Consider the following 11,369-nt stretch of genomic DNA (forward strand, 5'->3'; position numbering starts at 1 on the left):
ACAGCCTGCAGGCACAGAAAAGAAACAGAGTCAGGAAATAAGGTTCTGCTCATTTTACTGTTCCCTAGTGTTGGGACTCAATGGGCGGGAAGCCGACATGCAGGCAGAAGACGTGTTCATTCAGTTTAATCTAATGGAGAAGCTCCAGGAAACTGAGTATATTAAGTCAACACACTGGTGGATGAACACGGCACAATCAGCTGAGACGAGGCCTTAGTCACAGTTTCTACCATATTCAATAATTATCTATGTGTAATAGTTACAAAACGGCAGAAGCAGCTAATAAATTAATATCACATTAATCAGTACAGTTCTTAGTCCAAACTCATATCCTCATCGTCATCTTTTTTTGTCTTTGGTGTCTCCGTCTTGGTCTGACTTCGTCTCTGTCTCCATGGCTTTTGCAAAAGCCTCCACATCTGCAAACACAGAAATGTCCATGATTATAACAAAAACATGGAGTTTCTGCTGTAGGCACATAACACAGTATTATATTGCATTTAAGCAGAGGTGACAAAAATACACACACTTTACTCAAGTAGAAGAATAGACACGTGAGAAAAACAAAATTAGAAGTAGTCTGTCACCACTCAAGTGTTTACTCCTGGAGGATTCTGTTGGGTTCTGGAAATTGGCTTGAGAGTCTGGTTTCGACCAGCTCTACATGTCAAGTGTCATGAGAGAACTTTTGTTATGATTTGACGCTATATACATAAAATTTGATTGATAGCCAAGTAAAAAGTGCAAAAATAGGACATTTCTTTCAGATATTTGTGCAACATTGACAGATTTTATAGAATTTCTAGTGTCTGTTTCAACTTCTAAGATTATATTGAGAGTACAATTATCTTTCATTTAAGACTAAAAATGAATCCCTGACTAGGCAGGGAATCTGTAAGCAGGAGGGGCGGGGGTATTAGTGTGCTCTGCTCGCTTTTTTCCTCATTGCCTTTAGGATGACATACTTCAGAATGCAACATACTTGTTACCAGTTGGATATAACTAATTCCTCTGACTGCTCAGTCCTCTGTACTGGAGCCTATTCCAGCTGGTAGAGGTCAAAGGTGTAGTCACTAGACGGGTCGCCATCTGGGATGGGTGTTTGAGCCAAGTCGAATAATCAAGGCTTTACAACTCTTATTTAACATCATGATAAATACATATCTTCCACCAAAACCAAAATAATTAAGAACAAGTGAAAAAGTACACAGAACTAACTATAAACTAGATTTAACTAAATTCCTGTCCTTTTTGGGTAGTTGACTCAAACAAAACAAACATTCTGCCCAGCTCTTAACTTTCAATCTGATCATACTTCGTCTGCTGATTTAGGTGAGTAGTCTTCAAGAAATTGGTTGGACAAATTTTTGAAAAATTATACAAAAAAAAAAAAAAAAAATTAAATTTAACCATTAAACTTGGTGCTGCAACTCTCCTAGTGGTAAAAAAAATGTGTTGAATTTGAAAGGAACCTGGTAGATTCTTGGAAAAATTCGACAAAAATCTTGGCTAGATGGACAGAACTCCTGGTACACAGTACATATCCCACCCAATAACAAAACTGTAGCTCATGTAAATCAAACACCAAAGGCTCTGTGTATTAGTTTTTCATTTTGAAAACTTTACATTTTAGAAATCCGATTATGGTAAATATCTGGAAATAAATATTGTCCCCATATTTCATATAAATATCCAGATCTACAGCATGAATTAGTAAAACCAAATTCCACATTGTGCAGGAAAGCTGGTTAAAGTTTTCCTGCTACATTAAAACCTCATAAAATCTTAAATGCAAATCTAAACCTAAGTTTTTCCTTTCAATCACACAAACCTGCTGTAAATGTCAGTACATGTCCATAAAACACTGACCTCCTTTGTTGGCAGCGTCCACAGCCTCTGCTGGCAAACCGAACTGGTTCATTAAAGGCCCCAACTGCCCGGATGCCAGAGCGCTGCTGAACATGCTCATAGCCTGCAGAGACATTAAATACCAAGAATAAGGACAAATGCCAAGAAAGACGAACCCCTAGACGACGACAATCCTTCACAAAGAAGCGCTATTTTTGTGCCCAGGGACGGTTAAATGTTAAATGTCAGATTTCATCCCCAGCTGGGAATAAGATGTACGGCCTGAAACTGAACAAATACAACCCCTGTCAGCTGCTTTCGTTGGGCCGATGGTAAATCGGGAAACAGTAAAATCTACTTCTTACCCATTGGACCTAGATATACATTTTCCCCAGGATGAAGGAGAAAGTCAACAGAAAGGTCACCTCCTTGTTCTCATATGATAATAAATTAGAGTAAAAAGTAGAAGCCACAGCAGGCGTGGGGCGTTCGCTGTACCTGCTGGAACTGGGGCGAGCTGAGCGTGTTGTTGAGCTCTTCTGTGCTCTGAGGCAGCGACTCCCCAGACGGCAGGTAGGGCATGAGCCTCTGCTGCACCTCAGGGTTTGCCAGGATGGGAGCCATGATCTCAGGCGTCAGGACGCTCGCCAGGTCCACTGCAAGGAAAAGAACACAGTCACTGATTAGTGTAAAAACACTATTACAAACATACCTGCTATTAAACACAGTCTTCATAAGCTTTAATATCATTTAGCTACAGAGGAAGTTTCTGAATTTACTACATGTATCAAAGTCATCTTTATTCGCCAGGTATCAAAACACATACAAGGAATTATTTTCCTGGTAGGTTTTTTTTCCCTTTTGTAAATTATAAATACAAGATGTAACAAAAATTGTAAGAAGTAAAATAAGAAAAAAAGAAACTATATACACAAACTCTATATACATAAAGTCACAGTATCATCTATTGTGTAGTTAATATCTAACATTTTTGCCTCAGATATTGGAAAAAAATGACATGTTTTTAGAATTCTATCAGCTAGTCATATGAAACATGTAGGAACAAATAATGGTGAAATAAAAATTAAGATTCTTAAAAAAGAGATGGACAGAGACCTGTTGCACATATTCTTTTAAATTATGTTAGAACTTCTGTTGGGTTAGAGTCTTCACAGTGTAAGACATGTAGAGCCAAGTTAGCCGTAGACTGTTGAGTGATCGACATTTAGCGAATGAACCTTCTAGAAATACATAGAACATTTACAATCTCATATTTAGGTCTATTCAACACTTTTACCAGATAGATGTTCTGGGTAAAATCAACTGTGGGTGGAAGATAAAGAAAGTGATGTTTGTTAAAAATGTAGATGTGACAGGTGAAGCTTTACTTTAGTTTGTAAAACCCAAAATCCTGTGGCGAAATTATGTCACTTCCAAAAAATGGCCACCATGGAATTGTAAGTTTTTTGGAAGGTCGAAAAATACATATTATGATCAAAAATGAGTTCAAGAATACACGGGAAGAAAACAATATGTATGACTCATTTAAAAGTATAATTAGAGGAATTTAGTCTCACCTACAACATAATTAAAGAACGCTTTGAGGTTTTTAATCATTTCATGGTTTATAGTTCGTGTAAATTAAATGCATACATCAATAAAAAGCAGCTTAAAAATAAAATAAATAAATAAATAAATCACTGCAAAACTGTATTTTACTTCTATTATCTCAGTTTAAGTGATGAAGGAGATTTGGATGCCTAATTGCAGCCATTTGTTTGAAAAATGTGGGTTGTTTTAGAGAAAATATGAATCAGTAAATCATAAAGACATGAAGGCCAGTGTATAACAAGAGCAACCCATGTAGTAAATGACCATATCACTAACATGGACATGGACACAAAACCAAAGTAAATATATAACTTAAAGTATTATTTAGATTAGTGAGGATCTTAAATACTGTTTATGGTGAATTTTTAGAGTCCGTCAGCAGTAAAAAGGCTCTGTTAGTCCACTTTAACCTGCGGGAGTTTGTGTAAAGTCAACGTTTTGGTGACGTTTTGTACGGCTTTGGCTTAGAACTGAACATTGAAATTAGAGGTAGACTGATATATTGGTCAGCTGATATATCCAGCCAATATATAGATTTTTTTCAATATCTGCCATCGGCCTTCATTTTTTTTTGAAAGCCGATATTTGATCAGAAGTAAAAATGTTACAAAATATTTGATCAGGCACCTGTGTGGGCAGAGAGTACTATGTGTACATGTATTAATAATTTCATTTATATTGGTGCATAAAAATCATAATTATCTGAGTGTTTGTTTCAATTGTATTTTACAGTCAATGTGCTTAAAAAAAAAAGAAGAAAAAAAAAAAAAACAGCCTTAAACAATGGTAAAAAAAACGGCTTCAGCCTTAGATAATCCCATATCGGTCCACCCTTAATTGAAATCACTTTAAAAAAACAGATCTATATATCATCATTCTGGTTGTTTTTGCACATAAATCTGTAGGTTCAGGTGATAAATAGTGTTTAGGAATTAGGACAAAGGGAAAATACTGACAGATTGCAGCACTCGAAAGGCTCATTGTGTTTCTGCAACAAATAGAATCTATTATAATAAAGTTTCAATGGATTAGAGACGTTGCATTCAAGATTCTAATTATGACTCATTACATCCAATTATGCTGGTTGCTTCAGTGTCAGTTCCTCACCTCCCTGGCTGCTGGCGGGCACATTCATGGTGGCCAGGATGCTCTGCAGGTCTCTCAGCTGGATGGGCTGTGTGGGGTTGGCGCCTGCTGCTGCCATGGACGTGGCGGCAGGGGTGGAGGGGGTGGTGGCTGTGGGGGAGGCGGCCGAGGTGGCGGAGGGAGTGATGGGAGTGGTGGGCACCTGGGAGGAGCCGAGCCGACTCACAGTGGAGGTGGAGGTGGGGGTGACGGCGGTGGACGGACTGTAATGAGACAGAAAGGTTACCTGAGACATAAACCTTTCATGTGAGAAACATCACAAACCTGAAATGTTTTAAAAGAAGAGAAATAATAAATGAGGATCATTTAATACCAACTCAACTACTGCAGCTGTACAAGAAAAGTTAGGTCATGGGTTTTCTTTCAAACTTTGGAGGTTTATGGATCTTGTGAAACGCTTGAGCTCTTCTCCAAATTCCTTTTTAATTATGGATTTTGGTAGTTTGTCCCTCACAGCTAAATGTCATCATTAGTATACTGTATGTACTTCGAGCCTCGTTAAACTGTTCATCTATAATGAATATTAAAGGTTATGCACATCATTAAGTTCAGTCTACATTTTACCCATCCTGACACATACAGCACCTAGCATTAGCGTCGGTACTTGGCAAACTGAAGGCATGGGTCTTTATCAGCCCCTTGGTCAATGGCACTGCCAAGAGAATTAACCTGTGTTTGATGGTGGGGGAAACCCACACAACACAGAGAGAACACACAAACACTGACAAACACACAAATTCCAGGAAATTCTATTAATCCATCGTGTTTTCAGCAAAAGCTCTGATTAAGAAGATGTGGAGACGAAGGTAAGAAGGTATCTTTGGACCATTATCTTTTATAATGCAAAATTAAATTGAATTTGTATATTCACAATCATGAGCTGCAAATGCTCAGAGTTAGTATTGAGTTGCATATGTGGACTGAGAATAACAGGAAAATATTGCATCATTATCCACACAAAGCCACTTGGATTACATTTCTGTGTGGAATTTAGTCACCCTGGTAGACATTTACACATTCTGGTTTTATTCTGTAGGATCAAGTAACTTCTAGATTTAAATCTAGATCATGGGATAGATAATGGGCAGCTGTGGCTCAGGAGGTAGAGCAGGTTGTCCAATAACTGAAGCGTTCAAAACCCGCTCTGTCCTAATCATGTCCATTTGTGTCCTTGGGCAAGACACTTCACCCACTTTGCCTCCAGTGTCACTCACAGTGGTGTGTGGATTAGCAGCCACGCTTCTGTCAGCCTGCCCTACAGCAGCTGTGACTACATATGTAGTTTACTGACACCAGCGTGTGAATGAATAATGGATCACTAATGTAAAGTGCTTTGGGTGCCTTGAAAAGTGCTATAGAAGTCTAATCCATTATTATTATTATAACAAATGATGTTTCTTTAATTTCATCAACCATTTACATAATGTAGGAAATCATTCAGGATTCTTGGATGCTCAGATCAAATTTCATCCCAATCCAGTGACAATAATAAACATCCTGGTGGATTATTAAGTCTCATGACTTAAGTCTATATATGTGCATTTCTCAGATACAACTGGAAACATACAAGTACTATATACAGGAAGAAACTATGGGATTATAGAAGCTGTATGAGTTCATCTGGACAGATAAAACAATGAGACACCCCAAGTCTAAAGAAGTTCAGGACACTTGGTGTGAAAAACCACAAAATAACTTATGAAAACTTAAAATGGTTGTCTCAAGAGAGGACCAGAGGCCACAGTAAAGACTCCTGTCACATTTATTTTCTATGCTTTTAATAAGATGAACATACTTCTTGAATTTTGGTCTTCTATTTAAAGAAAAATAACAATATGTATGCTCATTCTAACATTATAAAAACAAAAAAGAGTAAAAGCATTTTGCACAATGCTGTTAAATTTTTAAAAACTTGATTTACTACAAATGCCTCATAAGTATTAATACCATAACACTGACACCATCTGGATGAAGCATCACCTGCATCATCTCGGGCCTCCTTCACTTTCTACTTTATTACTCCGTAACACTTCTTTTTTAACCATAATTACAGGAAAATTTCAGCAACCAACCAGCCATAGAAACAGGTACAGAGCAGTGTTTGACAACATGTACAGAGTGTTTACAGCTGGGTGTTTCTCTGGATTTGGATGAATATGTGTGATACCTTGTGGAGGAGTTACTGGCTGCAGGAACGCTGCTGCTGCCGAGGAGGTTAGCCAATCCTGGTCCAGCTAATGCTCCAAGACCACCTATAAATTAAAACAACAAAAGAGAGAAAGAGCCATATTATTCTGTTGAGAACATGTATCGTCATATATTAGTAGCTGATACTAAATGTCCACTTCTTTGCTGCTCAGATGAAAACATGTTCGTACCGATGCCTCCCAGTCCAGTTGGTCCAATGAGCTGCATGAGCTGGTTGTGGCTCATGTTACCCAGAAGGCTCTGCAAGCCGCCCTCACCTTCACACAAACACAGACAACAAACATGTCAGTTTTCAGATGTTTCCTGATACTTGAGCTTTGTGAACATGTCAGGGTTATGATTCAGGAATATAAAACAGAAGTTACCTCCCAGAGCAGACAGATCATGTCCTCCACTGCCACCGCTGCCGAGAGCGCCGGGCATCGGCGGGTTGTTGAGATATTCATTCACTTTGCGACAGTACTCCTCATCCTTATCTGTCTTTGGCTCCTGAGATAAGAAGACAGAGAAAATGGAGTCATTTACTCACTAATCAGTATAATTTCCCTGTGTTAAACATGATTCTTGCTTCTAATCAAGGCTGACGTAGAATCAAGAATGGAGGAATAAATCTGCCGGATCCCTATCACAAACTCAACAAATGTCCTGTCATTAAAAAACAAACAAACAAATCAAAAACCAAACCAAAACACAAATGAAAACACAACAAAACTGTTAATAACTCTGATTGACACTCCCTCTCTAAGACCAGACTTTACCCTGAATACCATTAATACCCATGAGCCTCAGCTGCTGTTGCCATAAAGAAGAAGCCTGAAAGTCACTGCATCAGTGAGATAGAGTGACTGGTTACACTTTGTAGGAAGAGGAGAATCTGAAGCTCTGCAAATTACTGTTTGCTGGTTGAAGTGCATCCTGGGACTTGTAGTCCTACATCTTTTGCTGGTAACTGACTCAAATGTTTAAGATGAACATTCTAACACTAAATGAAATCTCAACTAAAACTTACAAATTCCTCTGAATAAATCAAAATAATAAAACTTGTTATGCACAACAAACTGCTGTAATAGTGACTCAGTAATAATAATAATAATAATAATAATAATAATAATAATAATAATAATAATAATAATGTGAATTTATTGGTAGTTTAGACATCATTACATTGTTAATGATAATTTTTTGATGACTGTATGTTGTTGTGTTTGTAGCACAGCATTTTTTTTTTATTTACATTTTTCACAGCAACATAGTTGAGCAGATATTTTGAACATGGGCGAAGAGTGTTGAGGGGTGCAAAGTTTCTAATACACAGTACTGTGCAAAAGTCTTAGGCAGCCTTTAGCTGTGTTGTTTTTGTAGGATTGTAAAGGCCATGTCCTTGTACATCATTCACATTATTGCACATTATTGAAAACACACACACAAAATCAGAACTAAACAGCTTCTGCAGGTAAATTCTGTATTTACTGTGACCTCTATTTGGATTAAGAGAATCTACAACTCTCTTGGGTCAACTGTCTGGATGTGTTCTTAAACAATCTGATGTTATGCTGTATTATACACCTTCAGAATGTTTCAGAAAAAATTTTAATATTTTAGAATCTATATGGGATTATGTTGACAGAGAAAAACATAAAAGACCATCAAAGCCTCTAGGACATTCTGAAGGTGTGTAATATAATGTTTTTGTGTGCATTTGTGTTTTAATATTGCGCACATATTTCCAGTAAGACACACCCATTCGAACTCTGCAAAACAATAAAGCTAATGCCTGCCTAAGACTTTTGCACAGCACTGTATATATACACATATATAATTCTGTGCATTTATTTTCCATAAACTGCTGAAAGAATCCTGTAATCTTAATGATGGCCAAGGACATTTCCTCATCATTGGGCCTTTTTTCCATTTCCAAAATATGACACTACATCTTTTGTGCAAAGTTTAATAAGGTCTCATTGCCTTAGAGATGCAACTTGTGTTTTATTCTGCTGTGCACAGATACGTTTGATACAAGTAGAATGCTTTTAACTTGTTTTCCACTTACTGATACACATGAGACGTTAAAGGTCGAGAGGTTCATAAATTATTTAGAATCAATATATCACTGACATAATAGATGTCCCACACACATTTTGTGTTTTTCTTTACATAAATACATTTCCATCTTAAACTGATACAGAAAGGGCACAATTTCAAAACTCTTGTTTACTGTGTCCCTGTAAATATTTACCTGAAGATTATACCTATGATTTTGAGGATACTTGAGAATTGGGATGTGTCTCTTCAAAATATATTATAATTACAATCTTTGGTTTACTACAAAATTGTCTAATCTGAAGCTATGAATAAATTAAGAAGATACAGTGAGAAATATTCAGATTACCAGAGTCTAAAGTAAAGCATCAAAACAGTTGTTACTGTGGAGCTGCACACCTGCATCCAGAAGAAGAGCCTTTTGGATCCAGCTTTGAACTTCAACACATAGACCCGTCCTGTGGTGCACTGGTTCACCCGCTTAAACTCACAGTCATCAGGAAAGATGATGAGATCCTGAGTGACAACAAACAAGGGGGTTAACATCAAAAAGTCAAATATCGTGTCAGTTTCAGTCAGATGGAGATAGTTGGACTTACATCATCCACGTTCCCAGTTGTCCTATCTTTCCAACAGAAGTGGATGAGGGAGTCGTCGGTTTGCTGGATGTAGACCTGTCCCTTACGCTTGTCAGGGGTCACGGTGCTTCCCTTCATGGTCATTTTCCCTGCACGAAACTCCACCAGGTATTTGCTTGAGGATCCACGGGACCCAGACACCATGCTGGGGAACAAAGCTCCAGAGGCCATGATGAAGACAAGGACCAGCTGCTGCAGAGAGAGAGGCATCAAACCAGTCAGACTGACACAGAAACACCTCTGTTTATGATCTACTGATTGAAAATTGGCCCCAAACATTAGACTGCTGCAGGGTGGTAAAGCTGTCCCCTTTGTGTTTATGGGACACCACCCTCTGTTGTGTTTCCAACACATATACATTTCTTCTTTTGCTCATTTCTGACCTGAAGTAGAAATGTTTTAATAATTTCCCTTAGTTTGATTTCGTCTCTTGACAGAAATGAAACTTAATGAACAAAGACAATGATTCAGGACTTGATATTACACAGAAAACACGACTGGAACAGAAGTCACCCCAGTGCTCCCATAATGAAGCCTGTACTGGAGGAGCTGCATCCACAGACGCACCTCAGATGACTCTGCATCCCGCAGACAGCAGCCTGTTTCCGCCTCTATCCTCTCAAAACTGAGGTACGCGTCTGACCGTCACATACACGAACTAAAAACACACCCGGTTCACGTGAAATTACCTCGATACATGTATAAAATAAGGTAATTGTACTTACATGTTTCTGTGAATGATCTTCAGCTGCAAAACGGTCAAACCCAGTGAGGATGGTGGTGATTGGCTGATAGAAGGAGGTGCTTTATTGTGATTGGTCAAACTGCGTGTCAGTAACAGGGGTTTAAAGCTCATGCTCATGTTCGGTAGAGAGGCCACAACCGAGTCTAACGGTAAATGGCACTCCTATTTTGGGGGCATTCCGCCCGGGGTCGGGGTTACGTGGATGAAAATAATAATAATAATAATAATAATAAATGAAAAATAAATAAACATAGAAATCACATTTGTATCAACATAAGAGAAAAAAGAGAAAACTTAAGAGCACACATAGGAACTGAATTATCATTCATGTCATTATGACATGTGCTGTATTAATAAACTTAATTTATATTAATTTACATTATCATCTGAAATAAGTCTTAATATATTCGACATCTTAAATATGCATTTTGATATAAACTGTCTCAAAGACAATATGGACTTCAAACAGACCTGAATTATAGTTTAGAGGTAATATTTTTGTTAACCTAGGAAAGATGACAGGATCTTCGTTTAAAACTAAGTGGTGAATTAAACCTTCATTTTGTAATGACATGCACTCTAATGTCATTGCTGCAGCTGTTTTCACAGTACTATTAAATTAAACCAAAACAATAAAGCAAGTATCATGTCAGTAGTTTTGTTTTACTGATTCACATCAAATCATCAAACAAAAAAACCCCTCAAATTTTAACCATAAATCTGAGACTTTCAGGAAATTGCTCAAAGTGAACAATTAATTTAAGTCTAAATACAAAACCACATTATACATTTTATCAGTTAGAGTGAAAGGTTGACTGTATCAACTGTGTTTCAGATTGAGAGATGTAATTAATTTCACATCAGTAGAGCACTGTTTGAAAAAAGAACTTGAAATGATCACCAGTTTGTTCTGTTTCCATTAAACTCTGGAAGTTGAAATGCAGTCATTTTTTCAGTTTTACTGATTTTAAGTCATAGTTTGATAACCTTTTGCTCTTGTTGAGCATTTTAATGACTGTGACCCTGTTGGTATTTTGCTCTAATCCTATACATTTTCAATCACTTATACTTTTGTGAATCATTCTGGCTGTTAACGCTGCACTCTGCTTTACCCATGATCTAATGAATCTGAT

General features: G+C 37.5%; 1 protein-coding gene across 4 annotated transcripts; it reads right to left on the reverse strand.

Annotated features, from left to right (window-relative positions):
- Window positions 1-38: 38 nt before the first annotated feature.
- Window positions 39-10,287, reverse strand: LOC115422556 (proteasomal ubiquitin receptor ADRM1-like). 4 transcript variants are annotated; one of them, XM_030138929.1, is made up of 10 exons: window positions 10,217-10,287; window positions 9,453-9,683; window positions 9,253-9,369; window positions 7,179-7,302; window positions 6,984-7,070; window positions 6,773-6,857; window positions 4,567-4,808; window positions 2,347-2,504; window positions 1,870-1,972; window positions 39-419 (listed from the first exon to the last, which is right to left on the reverse strand). In XM_030138929.1, exons 2-10 carry the CDS (start codon window positions 9,660-9,662, stop codon window positions 340-342), a joined length of 1,206 nt encoding a protein of 401 aa, XP_029994789.1. In that variant the 5' UTR covers window positions 9,663-9,683; window positions 10,217-10,287; the 3' UTR covers window positions 39-339. The 4 variants fall into 4 exon arrangements, with proteins under 4 accessions (XP_029994789.1, XP_029994791.1, XP_029994792.1 ...); XM_030138931.1 differs by having other exon boundaries at window positions 9,453-9,680; window positions 10,217-10,262; XM_030138932.1 differs by lacking the exon at window positions 10,217-10,287 and adding an exon at window positions 10,059-10,203 and having other exon boundaries at window positions 9,453-9,680.
- Between the last annotated feature and the right edge of the window lie 1,082 nt (window positions 10,288-11,369).

The sequence above is a fragment of the Sphaeramia orbicularis genome, chromosome 7, assembly GCF_902148855.1.
Source record: "Sphaeramia orbicularis chromosome 7, fSphaOr1.1, whole genome shotgun sequence".
NCBI lineage: Eukaryota > Metazoa > Chordata > Actinopteri > Kurtiformes > Apogonidae > Sphaeramia > Sphaeramia orbicularis.

What these genes read in the sequence shown, in the direction of transcription:
- LOC115422556 (XM_030138929.1), bottom strand. Translation starts at nt 9,662, where the DNA reads ATGGCCTCTGGAGCTTTGTTCCCCAGCATGGTGTCTGGGTCCCGTGGA. An exon ending in GCTCGCCCCAGTTCCAGCAG is followed by an intron (nt 1,973 to 2,346) that starts GTACAGCGAACG and finishes ATGTCTCTGCAG; the next exon opens with GCTATGAGCATGTTCAGCAG. An exon ending in GGACGCTGCCAACAAAGGAG is followed by an intron (nt 420 to 1,869) that starts GTCAGTGTTTTA and finishes CTGTGTTTGCAG; the next exon opens with ATGTGGAGGCTTTTGCAAAA.